This window comes from Pelodiscus sinensis, chromosome 4 (genome assembly GCF_052426305.1).
Source record: "Pelodiscus sinensis isolate ZL-2025 chromosome 4, ASM5242630v1, whole genome shotgun sequence".
NCBI classification, from domain to species: Eukaryota; Metazoa; Chordata; order Testudines; family Trionychidae; genus Pelodiscus; species Pelodiscus sinensis.
In genome coordinates, this window is record NC_143055.1 from 85,617,917 (window position 1) to 85,634,692 (window position 16,776).

Genomic DNA, 16,776 nt, shown 5'->3' on the forward strand with positions numbered 1-16,776 from the left:
CTCAGACACTCAAGCCCTGCTGAATCTATGGGTTTAAGTTCACTTAGCTAGCCTGAGTTTTCACGGGCACCACAATATGCACACTGCTGGGATGCTTGGTCCCACCTGCTGTGTAGGTGTACCCTTTGTGGACTCCACTTCAGTACTGGTGCCATTGTTGGCTATGGGCTTTACTGCAGCCACTGCTGGGTAGTAGGAATGTTATATGTCATTTAATTTAATAATAGTGTAACTGCACCAAATTGTATCGCTTACACGATTATTCAATGGTCTCCGGGGCCAAGGCTGGCAGCCAGTGTGTGTCCAGCCCCACTCCTGGGGAACTCCCTCCTCCCCCACACTGCTGTCTCTGTATCGGGTATCAGCAGCCACTGTCCGCAGGGGAACCTGAGCTCCCCATGGACAGAGGTTGCTCTGGCATCCCGCCTATTCCCCCCATGCTGCTGCCTCTGATAGAGAGGCATTTAAACCCCCCACCCCCGTGCTGGTGCCTTTCTATCAGGCAGCAGCGCATGGGATCATCGGAAGCTGGCTTTAAGACAGCTCCCCACGGGCACAAGCTCCCACCTCCCCACGCCTCTGGCTGCCTGTGATACAGAGGTAGCAAGGGGGGAGGTGCATATAGTGTTTTGGATTAATCAATAAGCCCATGTTTATTGGTTAAATGATTATATGCCCTACTTTGTAGTATGTTTTCAGTATCACAAGCCATTAGCTTGTGATACTTTCTCCTGGTGGTACCTACTGCTACACATTTTCAATCAAATGAAAATCCAAATCACAGTCTTTCTTTTATGCTTGTGATATCAGAAATCTTGTTTCCCTAGCCATGGATAGGTATTCTTCTCCTTAACCGTCTCTTTGAAGAGCTAAACAAGTCAAGTTCCTTAAATCTGTGTGTTCTCCACATTTCACATGTTATTCTTGTATCACATTCTGCAACCCTCTGAGTTGCTCTGCCTCGGGTTCCTGGAGTCAGCCGCTGATCAGTTTCAGCAGTGGCTGACTTGGGGACAGCTGGGGTGCTGCCGGGTTGGGTCCCGCAGTCCCGAGGAGCAGCGCTACCGGACCTATCCGGCAACACTCCCTGATTCAGCCGCTGGTGAGTTTTAGCAGCGGCTGAATCGGGGAAGCTGGGGGCAGAGCAGCTCCAATGGTCCGGCTGCCCGGAGCACTTCCGGGTTCCTGATGGTGCCGGACCATCAGGAGTCCCGGACTGTCAGACGCCAGACCATCGGAGTTTTACTGTATATACATTTTAAATGGTGATTTATTTTGAAAACTTTTCAAATTAGTTTTACAGCTGTATCAAAAAATAAATAATTGTTTGGTTATTTCATTTACCAAAGGTAATTGAAGCAGATATTTATGAAGACATTGGGAGGTAAACTATCTCCAGTTCAACAGATTAATTATTAATGTTTGGAGGATTTTCTTGTCATGCTGTATTAGGAGAATACCACCACCAGACAGACATTTTTGTATTCTGGATTTTTTTTCTTCAACAGCAAACTTAATATTTTAACAAAAGAAGCAATATGAATTTTTCAATTTAATTAAATATTCACATTTTTAAAAACCAAGTTTGTTTTTGTTAAAATTATTTTTAACTACAATAGTTAAATGATTTTTAAAAAGAAAAATTAAAGTGACCATGTTAGCCAGGTCAACTTGAGAAACTTAAAATATTGGATTCTATTTGTGGAACTTTTTGAAACTGCACTTTTAGAGAGCTGAAAAGGATTGATTTTTTGTACACAAATTTGCAGAGGGGCAATAGGTTTGAAGTCTGTTATTTCTCACTTCTATATTTATGTAAAAGCATTTTTACTTTTAACAACGCATGTTATCCCTGGAAACACAAATCCACAGTTAGAGATCTGCAAAACTAAGCATTTCCGATGGTATCTTCTAAACTGAACACTGAGTCCCATTGGGTAGAATAGAAAGCCTCTGGAATCCCATAAGATTGGGTCCCTAATACATGAACTATTAGAACATATTTATAAAACTTTTCTTAAACAGTACATGAATTAGAATTTATAATCTATATTCCATGATGAGATATCTTTGAGCTATGATATATCTTAATTAAAAGGATCTTTACAGCGTTTTTCCTCAAAACACATTTTATTGAAAATCTGATTTAAATTTAAAAATATTTTACATTTTTTTTAAATCTTTGATTTTTATCCACCCTGATACAGGATATCGAGATGAAATTCCTTTGTTACACACAAGGGCAGACTACGTGATCTAATGGTCTTAAAATCTATTCACATTTTCTTGGAGGTTATTTTAAAGTATTGACTTAGAACTGGGCTGAGACTCTATGCCTGTGGAACTCTAGTAGAAACTACTATTCGTGGATGACTCCCCATTAAGAATTATGTTTTGAAATTAGTTAGCCAGTTGTTAATTTATTTAACATGCCATACTGATTTTTTTGTACAGTGTTAATCTTTTAGTCAGCAATTCCTGCAGTAGTGAGTCATAAGCCGTGGAGAAATCCACATGTATTTCAGCAGCTCTGTTTGAAATGTCAGAAGTTTGAGTTCCACAGAAAGATAACTGTGATTATGGGATGTATAGCCTTGTAACCTGCTGGACTTCATTACAAGTGTTGGGCCCAGGTTGAATGGGATGGGAAAACACCCAGCCCTTGTTGGGCTCAGGTTGTGTTCGTTTGCCTCATATCTACCTTCCTGTGGTATCAACCGGGGGGCAGCGGTATGCCTTCCTCCTCCTGGTTGTAGCTATCTCTCTGGGGTGAGTGCCTCTTATTCTGCAGCCCACACAGAGCAGCAGGGGGTGATGGACAGCAGGCACTGGACATGCTGCTGCTACCATGCTAACCCTATGGCATGACAAAAAGAGCCAATTCCAGACTGGTGGTGGCAATGGCATGGATTCAGGTTTGGGGCCATGCATATGTGATCAAATTTTGTTTTGACTAGCAGTGTCTGTTGGTGTAGTGGACACTAGCTCATGCTCTTGCCACCTCCCTCAGATCCCTTTTACTGTCCATGGCAATGAGATCAAATTTAGCAAGCATCCACCATACTAATTCGTACTTAGCTCAAACTAAATTTCTATAAAATCTTCTATAAATCATCACAACCACATCTGATCTTCCACGTTGACAAACATGAACTTCCACCATCTGTCTGGAATAAGCTTCTCTGGTCAGACCCCTTTGTCCACGATTTCTCTAACGGCAGACTCAAAACCTTGGGGCTTCAAGTCCTAGCCATCTTGTGATAGACATCTCACCTGAAGGATGGATATAGCAGGCATGCCTTCTGGCTGGAGAAATCACAATTTTCTAGCACATGACAATATGTTTGTCCTTCTCTGTAAGGAATCATAAGTCACAAAACGGAAGGCTGAAACGCCACCTTCTACAACAGTCCATGGAATAGCTCATCAAATCCAGGGGAAATAAACTCTAGAATCAAATTAATGGACAAGCCAGCATCATCCACTACCCAATAAAGTAGACCACACAATGATTAAAACCACTATGGGAAAACATGCCAAATAAAAATCTGGCACTGACCTGCTTTAACATGAAAGCTGGTACCTCCATCTCGGGAGTCAGAAGTTGAGCACTGAAAGGGAATGTTCTGAGCATTCAGGCATAAGCTCAAGAAGAAGCTTAGTGTCCTTTGATAATGACAAACAGAGCAAAGCCTCTAAAGAAAGTCCTTAGCATCACGGATGAAGAGAATGAACAGATTGCGATGCAAAAGATTTCATCAGCAATAGCACTGACCCCAAACTTGAGGGAATGAAGCTCAGGCAGAAAGAACCAACACGGCCTCCGGTACATGAAAGCACCTTAAACATTGGTGTTGCCTCTATAAGAAACCTACTCCTCCTCTTCATTACAGGAACATACATTCTTTCCTGTAGTTGAGCAGGGAAACCTTCCCCTCTCAGGTCTGCAATTGATATACCTTCTCAAAACTGCGCTCAACAGTGCAAAAAGCAGCTGCATTCTTTGGATATCTCCAAAACCTTGGTCTCATACCTTAATAGGACAAAACCTCTTAGGCTCTCTGTCTGCTTCATTGTGGCAATGTCTCAAGCCAGGCCATCTCATCAGAGATTCAATAAGTGGATTGCCCGGTGCATTTACATCTGTGTCACAAGATTGGTTAGTGTGTGTCTCTAAAAGTCAGTGAAAATTGCACTAGATCACAGGCTACATTTCTGCCTGCTTCAGTGTAAGATCTGCTAGGCAGCTGTGTAGAATGATCTACTTGCCTTGTGAAACATTGCACTTGACATGCCAAATTCAGGAAAGCAATAGTACAGTCTGTGACTGCTGCTGAAATTCCTTACTCATAACATATTCAGAGGATACTGCTCGCCAGTTAACATGTAATGGGACACACACACACACACACACACGCCCCCGCCAGCTCAAAGAACTGTATTTATTCCACAATAATTGTGGTTCTTCAAGATGCTGTACTGTACATCCTACATTATCCCCTCCATCCTCACTTTTCTGCATCTCCAGCTGTCACAGGTTTTGAATTGTAAGGGAAATGAGGGATGGTCATGGGCTACTCCACTCTATCCTTGCATGGAGAAAACCCAAGAAAGTAATGAGTGCATGCACAGTTCTGATGGATATGTCTAGTGGAAAAAACATCCATTCTCACATACCTGACGTACATATGCTGTTACAGTAGGATCCACACTGACTATAATATCTTGAAGAATTAGTTACTGTAGAGTAAGTACCTATTCTATACAGAGCCTAGTAATTAATATATAATTTGATTTTACTTTCAATTTTTTCAACGATCATGCTATGTCTGTCATACAGTGGCATACATAGAAGCCCTATTGGATGTATTAATAGACCAATACTAGATTAAAACAGAAAGTTCATGAAGGACACTGTTACAACACCCCAACTTTTGGCTCTATAAACTATTAAGCATAATTAAAAAGTTCTCCGTATAAAATATATCCAGTAGTAGAGAGATGTGGGAATGGTCCTCAAAGATGCATCATTATTTCTCCTTTTATTTCCACCTCCAATTTCAAGGACCATGTTGTGGCTCCCTTCCCTCTAGGCAGCCAGGGTTCAGAGATTCCCTAACATGAGCTATAGTAGGGAGGACACTTAGGAGTGATACACTGTCTCTACTGCTTGTTAGTTAAGGAGGAAGACAGAAACTTGGTCCTTGATTCTGACCTGTCAGGCCAGCCTGGTACAGTTTATAGTTTTACTGTCAAGAATCTCAGTGATAATATTATTTGTATTTTCTAGGTTCGGAATCTGACTTACATGGTGACCCGAAGGGAAAAGATTAAGAGATCTGTTTGCAGAGTCCAGGAACAGATATTCAGTCTCTACGCAAAACTTATGGCACAAGGAGGAGTTTCAGGTATGTTTTACAGACCTGATTATTGCATCTAAGCATAGGATAACAAGCAGAGAAACAGAATGGGTTTGGCTAGGGTCTGATGAATCTCACCTTTCCTTATATTCTTGTTTAGTTTACTTTGCATCAAGAAATTGGACGAAAAACCCTTAAGAAGCCAAGAGCTGTTATAGTCTGAATTTTCAGCTACATAAAGAATGGTCACCATGGGAAGCCATGGAATCAGATAAGAAAGTTGGCCTGAATTAACTAGCCACCCCTACAGGACTGAGTGGCTTAAGGGATTGGAAATGGGATGAAGAGCCACATTCTCTAGCTCCTTGCATCAAAAGCTTCCAAAACTGATGTAGGCACATTTTTTCCCACTATTGATAGTTCTGTCATCAGGGACTGTCACCTATTATGTGTTGTTTAGTACCCAGCACAATGGGGCCCAACTTGGTTGTGGTATTTAGGAGCTGTTGTCTTACAAGCATTTGATAGTAATATTTTTGGTGGTCTCAGTCTAGAATACAGTGATGGATATCCACATAGGCACCCCTATCTGAATGGCCTACCACTGAAGGGGCATGAAGAAAAAACTCCCATTGTTCCTAGAAGTGTTCTTTTCAGGTGATGGTTGAAGCCCATGAATGTGTGTGTGGGGGGAGGGTGTAGAACCTTGTATTTTGTTCATGCTGAAATCACACTTTTCAGAAATAAGATACAAGATCACTGTAACTTGATTATGTGTTTTGTCCCCGTTTTTCTTAGTACTTTTAACAATACTTACTGTGGTGTGAGCTTCACTCCCCCTTCCCTGGCACTATTTGTAGATTTAGTATTTTCTCATATTTGAGACAAGTATTTAAACAACAATCAGGATGCCTGGGGCAGAGCAGTTGGGGTTGGTCCAGTAGCGCCCAGAGCGGCACTGCGGGACCAACCAGCAGCGCTCCAGCTGCTCTGCCACATGCATCCAGAGAAAAGCCTGGTCTGCTGGGAGGGGGGAGAGGGCGTACTAGCTGCGCCCTCCCCCCCCAGCAGACCAGGGAGATGCGGGCGGCAGACCGAGACGCACCGCGGTCCCGCCGCCTGGCTTCTCCGCGGCTTTGCTCCCCGTCTCCCTGGTCTGCTGGTGACCAGCAGACCAGGGAGACAGGGAGCAAACCCCGTTCGTAACTGCGGATCCGACTTAAGTCGGATCCGCGTAACTCTGGGACTGACTGTATTGGTATTCATTCCTCAATTTAAATAAAATGCATATATTTAGTAGAAAAATTACGTCCTTGTTCATTTGCCTGTTAGATGTTTCACTTTCTGTTCTTCCTGAACTAAAACCTTTGTAAAACATCATCAGGATAAACTCATCTTTTGGGCCCTTGCTGGAAGCATTGCAAATCTATCGCCATTTCAGCACATTCTGTGTAAACCAAACATATCGTGATCTGCCAAGGAAGGGCAGATATCTATTACTCCAAAAGAGACTTACAGGAATAGTCAGAACCTGAATTGACCAACAGATCTTCTGAATGACTGAAAGTCAGTGGTTTTAAAAGGCATGAATTCTAATGGGAAGCAAACTGCTGTAAAAAAAAAAAAATCATTCCCAACCTATTTACAGCTTACTAAAAAAGGTAGCTTCTTCAGCAGGAAAATGCTACACTGAAAAGATTAAGTAGATTATTCTTAAGGATTTAATCATTGGTCAGATGCACAATGGATGACAACAACATATGTGGTATTTTGTCCATTAAATGAAGAGTCTTTTTCTAGAGAATTTAATCAAGACTGGATGTTTGTCTGTAAAATATATTCTAGTGAAAGCAATTTCAGCACTTGAAGCAGTAATTAATTCAGGGAAGTCCTTGGGCCTGGTGTTATCCAGGAGATAAAACTAAATAACCACCACAGCCCCTTCTGGCCTTAAAATCTGAGATCTACATTAGCTATAGTACCTATAGTGATATGGAAATTACATCTAAGTATAAGTAGACCTATGATGAGTAGAAGAGTTACTGATTGCTGTCAAATGTTGGATGTTATGAAAGCCACTGAATGCTGGTTATGCTCCAGCATAATTAAAATAAGTTGAAGACAGGAAAGAAACACTCAAAAGAGGATACTTGAGGTAAAAAGCAGAAGTTGTTATATCAGGGAAGGAATTTGCTTTGGCTGCATTGTAAAATAATTTCTGTGTTTGTGTTTTTAGGTGTGCCTTTCTCTTTTTCCTCAGTAGAAAACATGGTGTTGTTCAACAGTCCACCTTTAGGTCCTGATGCTCCTAAGATAGAAGATTTGAAGTGGCATTCTGCTTTCTTCAGGAAGCAAATGGGCACTTCTCTGACACACTCATTGAAAAAATCACACAAGAGAGACAGAGTAAGGAACAGCCCTGGGAGTGTCAGTAAGTCCCTGCTCAAGCAGTCCAGCCGAAGGGAAGGTGTTGTGACTCCAGGTAGCTTTCTACATTTTGAAAAGGCCTTTGCAGAAGCACGAATTGTATCAGCACAACAGAGAAATGGGATAGTTATGCCAGAACACAGGAAAAGAAGAGACAATCATTCCCCTTGCGAAGTAATCAAGGCAGAACTGAAGGAAAAGCTTTCGAAGCACAGCCACAAGCCACTGACATCCACAGAAGCGTCTCAGAGGCAATCAGAAAACAAAAGGGCTGTGAACCATCCAAGTGGTAGGTCAGCACCTGGCACACGGAGGGATATAGTGCCTAAATGCAATGGATCTCTCATCAAAATAAACTATAACCAGACTGCAGTTAAAGTGCCTACTACGCCCACAAGTCCAGTGAAAAACTGGGGCGGATTCCGAATTCCAAAGAAGGGGGAGAGACAACACCAAGGAGAGATCCAGCAGGAGACCTGCCACCAGAATGCTAATTATCCATATTTGGGCCTGGGCAGAGTTTTACCTAAAGACAGGGCAAAAAGCAAACTAAAAACAGACAGTGAGAATGATGGGTACGTCCCTGATGCTGAAATGAGTGATTCAGAAACTGAAGTGGCTGAGAAAAAATGCAGACAGCAAAGGCTTAGTCCAAACAGCACTATCAACAGGAGGACAGACATTATTAGGAGAAGTATCCTTGCTTCCTGACTGGACAGTAAGATAAATCTTCAGCACCATGGTCAATAGAAAGCACTACCTGCAAGCCCACTCTGCATTTTTGGTGTGAGGAGGAGAGGCTAGGGTTTTAGACATGGCTACAGATTGACAAAGAGCTAACCCGTTATCCCTGAGCTGTATAAACATGTTTACTTGCACTTACGACCATGATTTTGTCCCCTGCCTTTGAGTCCTTATAATCTACTTCTGTGAGAAAACGAACCTTTTTTTGATTTGCAACTTTATTGAGGAAACAGAAGATTAGTATTAAAATGCAATTGTTGGTGGAACACTAAAATAGTTAAAATGGGGGGGGGGGCGGGGAGGGCGGGAAAGAAGAGAGGTTGCATCTGTCTCTTGAGCAGAACAGCACTGGCCAGTTTTTTCCCCTCTTTCTGCCCCCCATCCCCAAAAGCACAAGCAGTTAATTTAACTAGTGTATACTATATCCAATAGGGTTATTTAACCATCCAGCATCACTAAACCCATTACAAATGCTTACTTTTCTTGGATTGTGGCAGTTATTTAAATCATATTTGCCTGCAGAATGTTTCTGTTGCATTAGAATTCAGTATACATGGCAGCTTTAAATCTTCCCTAACTCCAGAGAGTTTACATGTAAATACATCACTTTTAACCGTAATTACTGGAAAAAATGAAGGGAACAGGTCAGAACTGCAGCTGCCTAGTGATGCAACAGTCACAGCACGAAAAGACCCAGTCATACTCCTAAGCTCTTCAGTTTTGAGGAAGGAATACATTTTGAAGCCATTTGTCCAGTTTGAGGGACAAATTTATGGTCTACTGTATTCTGTGGAAAAATTCAAAAAGCAGCTTTAGCATTATCCAATCACATGCCCTCCAGGAATACAATGATAAATCAACTGGGTAATAAGTCACTAACTTGAAGGCACTAATCAGCACGATTTCCCAGTGCCAACCACTTATGCACTAATGGTATGTATTAGGAAATCCAGGCATCTGACACTACAGCATTACTTATATAAAAGAAGTCAAATATATATATGACACACACACATACATACATTTTTAAATAGAATAAAAAGGAAAGGCAATAAGTTGGGACAAGCTCTTTGCATTCAAATCGAGATAAAGTGATTTCATTCTGTTGTGGACTAGATTTGATGGGGGTGGGGCGCTCAGTCTGATTACTTAACTAGAATTGATGAGGGGACACTCAGTCTGATTACATAACTATTTTTAATAACTGCAAATGGCAATAACTAGTAAGTTATCAGCAATAACATAATCAGTACATAGGACTGTGCTCTGAATAGAGTGCATATACATAACAATGGATGGTTACAACAGTGTGAAATTTTTGCATCAGTGTAAGGCAAGCATGAAATAGCTGAGTTGAAAAAGTTTAAGCAGTAATGAATTTAGAAATATGGGCATATGGAAGAATCCCCTTTTCTTTCCCCCAGTCTATTGCTATCAGTATTCAATTACATAATACATTTTACCCCTTCTCATTAGGGCAGGGAAAGAAAAAAAAATTGAAATTTTGTGTTAACTTTAAGTCTTCCAGAGGACCCAGTTGACAAAATAGGCTAATTGATGTTCCATCTTGCTATGCAAGTTATCAAATAATTAAAAACTTCAAACAAATGCTTCCCTATTATTTGTTCTTTTTTTAAACCAAATTAGACATAACATTTTGATAATTAGTGGAATAATCTTGGGAAGGGGAAATATGTGTATTGGAAAGATACCTACTTAAACTGTGCTGCTCCCAAGAAACCAGATTCATCTCATGACTTTGTTAGCCAGATTAATTTGTTGCACATATCAAATGAGGAATGGTGGATCTGACTCATACAGAGATTCACTTTTGACATGACCTAAAATATTAAAGTTCTTGTTTAATTAAAAAAGACTTTTTTATTGGATATGGGAGAAGAGGGAAGTACAGTTGATTTCACTTTTATATTCAGCAACATATCTAGATGAGGGCTAAGTTAATTACTATAAAGAGGTTATGCTATAGGGAATTGTTTGTCAAGCCATAGAATGAAAAAAAATTAAATTTGAGTCTAAGCAAACATTTAACCTCACATCAGTTTGAAAGAGGTACCCAATTCATTTGCACTATTATGAATGCTAGCATTGTGCAGATATAATGCCTTATCTGTTTTATTCCCCACATGTTTAGGTTAATAAGCTTTCTAATGTTCCACATTATGCTGAACCAAATAAAAAAGCGCTTTTCCCAATCTCCTAATTACAAAAAAGCTACAAGGCAAGCTAATTGCAGTATGACCAGCTGTAAAAGTTAGTTTTATGCCAGGCTTAGCACTCAGCAAGAAAGGAGTCATAAGTATAGAAGTAACAACTGAAACCCACCCTTTGTGCTTTAGTGGTAGGGAACCATTCATTGATTTTTTTTTTTTAAAGCTTTACCTTTCCCTGTGCAGACTGACCAAGCAATCTCTTTGATTATGATTCGTGTATTATGTCAAAATGTAGGCTAGTTAAACTTCTGTAAAGTTGCCTGGAATGCCATTTGCTAGGGTATAAACACAAATCTAAAATGAAGGGTTTATTCATGTCATGTGTGCAAATCTTAATTATTTTAAAAATTTGAAAAAAAAATTGTCATTACATTTGTAAAATCTTGTACAGAAAAGTTTTCACTATGTGCCTAGCTTTGGTGTCCATTCAGCTAAAATTAAAAAAGGTGCATGAAGAGAAACATAGAATCAGAGATAAAGTATATGTAGAGATGACTATTTTATATTACTTGGCCCAATCCTGTATTTATTTTCCCTCTTTTCTGAAGTATTTATAAAGATCTAGTTGAAGACAGCTGTATTTTTTGTTAAAATATTTAGTAGAATTGTGCCTTTTTGTCTGTATGTGAATAAATGCTGTACATTTTGCAACAGACTGGCAGTGTTAAATTTTAAAATCTTCACTTTTTTCTGATCTGTTCAGGTTTATATACTGCTCTCATTGCCATGATATCTAAGCAAAGGTAAAATAAACATTCTGCAAGTACAGGCATATGCTTAACTTAAAGCATATAGGCTGTTTTCTTACAGTAAGCTTGTGCTAAAATTAAGCACATTTGTGTTTGGGCATTGTGACCAACTGTAAGTCATGTTTGATGCCCAGTCATATGTAGCTTATCAGTGATAAATATTACATGTATCTACAGTGATATGAGTGTAATATTTACTCAGTGCCTGCCATATTTTCTTTCTTTTTCATAGTATTAGTAGTCAAAAGTTTTTGAAACTGGAAGGCGACTGAGGTGCACATGAGACCAAGATATAACTCATTCTTCTATGTATTAGCTCTGGTGTGCTTACAGTAGTAAAACATTATTTTAATCATTAAAAGTCCAGAGTACTCATTGGTGAACAATTTCGTATAAACAAGTAATGTTATTAGAAATCAGTGGAACTACCTATGTTTATTTGTTCAGTAGTGTTATTACTGGCCCACAGTAAGCCCCTAAGACTGAGTATCCACTTACCAGATTCTCTTTTATGGATTCTTTTTTTTAATAGTAATTTTGAAATATTTGCTGTCCAAAACTGTACTTTGAATTTTAAATCATCTTAGTTTGTCCTATGGAACAAGTGCTAGGCAAATAGAAACCTTCATAAAAGTTTGACAGTTCTGGTTAAAATTGTCATCCAAAAAATCTACAGAATGAAGAAATTGTATTATAAATGTATTGAATTGTATTATAAATGTAAAGAAACAGACCTCTTTCCGTTTTTCCAGCATACTACTAAATATGTGGAACATGGCATCCGTGATTTCTTACTAGAACAGTGGCAAGTTTACCAAATCATTTATGTAATGTGACAGTACCATATGTACTGTATGTTCCAACAGGCTTCTAGTTTTCAGGTTTGTTAGAGGCTGTTCATTGCAATCATAATTGCCCAGCATCCAAGGTAGAGACCTGGACTTATGACGCCACAACAGCCTATATCAGAAAAACAAGTACAACAGCTTAAAAGGAATTAAACAGTCTCTAGTGCACACCTCTTCAATGATTATAATAAAGAAATTCCAAAGATGAATGTGCAGGAATAGCCTTATCTCCTAAATACACTGAGGCAATGTTAAATTTGAATGTTAACAGATTTTAAGCTCAGAGACTTCATCTTTGTCTTATACAATGCCAATCACAGTTGAACTCTTCATATTGTGCAACCTTAATTTTAACTGCTTAGGTGTATGCATTATAAAAAATGCTTTCAATTTGGATTGCATTACAGGAATCAAAGATTCACAAAATAGTCTAAGATTCTAGGGGGAAAATGGGAAATTATAAGTGGTCATATAATTAAAGACAGTAGCATAAGACATTTGCTCATGGAACAGGAGAAAATTGCATATTCACCTTTACTTTGCATCCTCAACTGGAATGTTTCACAGTACCACCTTAGTGTTACACAATAACACTTGTTTGCACTCTAATGGAGCTGAGAGCTGGCATATTAGACTAGGACTGCACTTATATATTCATTTAGTTCAGTGTCTGCAAAATGATTTTAAAAGAGTATTATTACACACAACATTATGTTAAAAGCACATTAAGGTTGCAAAATCAAGCATTAAAAGGTTAAGAAACTCCAGAATTAAGGTTGCTTATGCAACTTTAATTAACCTCCCTTGTATAAATGCATTCAGAATCAACCTTCTATCAATCACATACTATTTTTTCCCTAAAATCTGTACCTCATTCAATGCACAGACTGGATCATGTTCACTTTATGAGCAACTAATTCAATATTTTGTTCAAAGTGTAGTCCCATACCTTATTTATTTCACACTCTATTCTTGAAGACAAAATTTATTAATTTTCTCACAGACCTCCTCTGGTGTTCATCACTGATAGTAAATTTGTTTCTCAAACACTGATGATTTTATTATTTTCAAAGCAAGCCTGTGAAATGGAGATATTATCCTCATTTTGTAATGGGAGAACTGAGGCAAAGAGAAAAATTAAGGTAAAAAATATCCACTAATTTTGGGTACCTAATGAGAGAGAGACAGGCCTCTTTTTCAGAGTTCAAAGAAGATGCAACCAAGCCAGGACAGCCATGGGTGTTAAATTACAGTGTAGACATACCCTTTGTAACCACCTGTGAAAAGTGTACAAGACTTTAGTTCCCCAGGGCAGCTTTTATCATAAACATGGGATCATGCTTTCTGTTCCTGCAATCAGTGCTGGACCGAGCCATCGTTGTGCCCTGGGCAGCGGGCGCATGGCACCCCTTAACACTTCAATGAGGCGCCTCCCCATAGGTTAGCGGCTCGGGAAGCTGCCCGGCTAGCTCCCCCCCCCCCCCCAATCCGGCCCTGCCTGCAATCCATTGCTGCATTCACTATATATACACACCTTCTGACTATTCTACAGCCAATTGCCTCCTCTAGAACACAACCATTTAATACCTAGAGAAGGTCCATGCAGAGCATACAACTGCTCTCAGCTCCAATGCCTGGACCCCATATAGACCAGGGTATCTAGAAACTGCAATTGCAGGGAAAATCATGCTTAGGGAAGAAGGAATTTTCTGAAAATTAAACTGTTTTGGCAAGTATCTGAGCCTGGCTTATACTTTAGTCAAATTTCAAGGGAAAGGCAGAAGGCACATGCCTGACACAAAGGCTATTATCTACTAAAATTCAAATTCCTGCATGGTGTGCTAGAGCTTCTCAAAGGCAAGGTTGTGAGGATGTGGTAACAAATTTCTTCAATAATAAAACATCTGTAATCAACATGCCATTTTGAACTGAAAGCTGGAGATTCTTGCAGTTTGAACAGCAGTATCTACCCAGACATTTTTGGTTTGTATTAGTTGCCTCTAGTCTATCTTCATACCTCATAAATGTAAGTTATTTTACACATTCCAAGATATCACCAGTACAAAGCCTCAAGGCAAAATGTGCATAGAAGTGGCAATAATTTTACCTCTTGATTCATGATGTACACAGGCTGTAATTTGAGCATGAGAAATCACCCCTTCTTGAGTCATGCTGGCCTCAGCACCAATGAGAAATGGCTGAACTAGTGTTGAGTCATTCTCTAGTCTGGATTTATTGGTCATCATCTGTGGAAACTAAACATTTTATTAAATCATCTTTAATTTACTAGAACCAAATAGAAAGTGCTTGTTCCTGGATAAATAAGTTATTCCTTTGATTTTAGATATTACTTTCAATTATAGTTATCTATTCGTGATTGTGCTAATAATATCAGAGTGATACAAGAAAACAGGAGGCTTTTCTCTTGTATGAAGATGGGCTTTTAGGAACTCAAGATATGAAATGTAGCAGTGTGACATGACAAGGGCAGAAGCTTTAGAAGATTAAAAAAGCAGATACTGTAAATCTGCATATTTAGTAAAGGCTAACTATCTGAGGAGATCAGCTGTGATGCTCAGGCTCCTTCGTTTAAATGCGAAGAAACAGCAAGTGAGGTACTCTCCATGAGGAGCCAGGAGATTTCAAAAGCACATTCTGCTTGGCTTAGTGTTTTGCTTTCAGTTATCTTTGTGGCATGCTGCAAGCCTTGCTTATTTTTTGGGAACAAAGATTAACTGCAGTTATATGGCAGCGAATAGGGTACAAGGAGAAGCAGGGATGTGGATCCAAGCTTATCTGAGTAATAGAATCACAGAGCCAGTGCTCCTCTGGCAGAGTATTCTGGTATAAACTGGGTTCAGCATTAGGATACACTAAACTGAGGAAGTGATTGTTTAAAAAGTATGCTGTGCAGGAGGAGACAAAAACAGTTATCCTTTAAGAGTTTTTTTTTCTTAGATTATTAAATGAAGAGAATTATCCTTGGCTATGGAAGTTGTCTTAACTGACTGATTCTTCAGGGGGCAAGAGACACTCCTACCTGCCAGTGGCTGATTCTGCCTCCAAAGGTGTAAGCAGGGTGAAGACCCACTGTAAGACTTCTGTGTTATTCAAAGAAAGGACATTTTCAGGTAACCATGAGTGAATTATCAGTCCAGATAAATGTAATATAAGTTGTGTTTTTCTTCATATTGTAAATATCTTGTGGGGAGGGAGAGGAAATACACAGCATTGTGAAAATATTCAGAAGAAATTAGAATCACTTACTTCAGACAACGATGGACTTTCAAGATCTGTCAAAATGAATTTTCCAATGTTATATATACTTAAAGAAAAAACAGTTAAGAGTCTAATATACTAATTTCTTTCAAAAGCCTTTTTCAGAATAACGGCACAGAATTAGCATTTGGAGTAAGAATATAGCTGGGATGAGCCTAGGTGTACCAGAGACCAGATCAGTATTTGCGTTTTACTATTTTCCATGGATGTCACACAGGAAACAAACTGAAAAACAAAATAAATGTTGTACTGCAACAGGGAGATTCAGGACAGATGTGTGCAAAATTACCATACATACCCACTATTTAAGAATTAAGACCTAACCAGTTTCTCAGTTTCATTCACAAAAGAGGAAGTAGCCCATTCCCTCCTATGCACACAATCTGTTTAGAAAGTTCATAGTTTATTGTATTGCACGTGTACATTAACAAAATATTATACAAAATGTATTTAAACAAATCAGTTGTACATATAGAGTAAAGGTGTTTATAACTGCCAGCAGATTGGTATCTATGTCATGATTGCCAGTAAATCACAACCCCCCATAGTATATACAGTAGTTTATATAATTTTACCCTGACGAAGGTGGGCTTCATTCTACATTTGAGCTCATTACATTATTTTGCAGACTCTCATTCCTGTATTTATTGTGAATTAACCACAATTCTGCTCCCCCCCCCCCCCCGTGCTAACAGAAAGGAAAATGATTATGCAAATTACACAAGTCTAGCGGTGTGCTATAGGTTTAACACTCCAATACTGTTTTTCTCTGACAGATTTTCCAGTTCTTAAGTGGTGTGAATAGGCAACGCATATTTTTTTAAATATGTTCTAGATTCACCATGGAGGCAGCTTTTTTCCTCTGCACAGTAATCACATTGAGCTGTAATTAAAAACAAACAGGCAATAGTTTCACTATTCCACTGAAATCTTAACAAATGACCGTATTTCACATAAAAAGGAGTTTTGAATGACTAATGATGGGGCAATAGAAGTGGTGCTGTCCTAAAATAAAATGCATGAACCATGTAGAATATTGTAATGTCTCTCTAAAGGATTGCATTTCAGTAATGATTTTTCAGTGTTGCACCCCCTACTTTATGCCAATTAGACTATTAAAAAAAACCAATCATTGGCT

General features: G+C 39.1%; 2 protein-coding genes across 6 annotated transcripts in view; one reads left to right on the forward strand and one right to left on the reverse strand.

Annotated features, from left to right (window-relative positions):
- The window catches only part of JADE1 (jade family PHD finger 1), a 74,519-nt gene extending 63,102 nt beyond the window's left edge, over positions 1-11,417 (forward strand). For all 3 annotated transcript variants that reach the window (XM_075929967.2, XM_075929964.2, XM_075929966.2), the window contains 2 exons: positions 5,291-5,408; positions 7,597-11,417. In XM_075929967.2, coding sequence (XP_075786082.1) covers positions 5,291-5,408; positions 7,597-8,498 — 1,020 coding nt within the window. In that variant the 3' untranslated portion in view covers positions 8,499-11,417. The remainder of the gene's footprint in view (positions 1-5,290; positions 5,409-7,596) is intronic.
- A 140-nt stretch (positions 11,418-11,557) lies between these two features.
- Positions 11,558-16,776, reverse strand: part of SCLT1 (sodium channel and clathrin linker 1) — a 134,205-nt gene continuing 128,986 nt past the window's right edge. For all 3 annotated transcript variants that reach the window (XM_089777978.1, XM_089777979.1, XM_089777980.1), the window contains one exon: positions 11,558-16,521. In XM_089777978.1, coding sequence (XP_089634104.1) covers positions 16,459-16,521 — 63 coding nt within the window. In that variant the 3' untranslated portion in view covers positions 11,558-16,458. The remainder of the gene's footprint in view (positions 16,522-16,776) is intronic.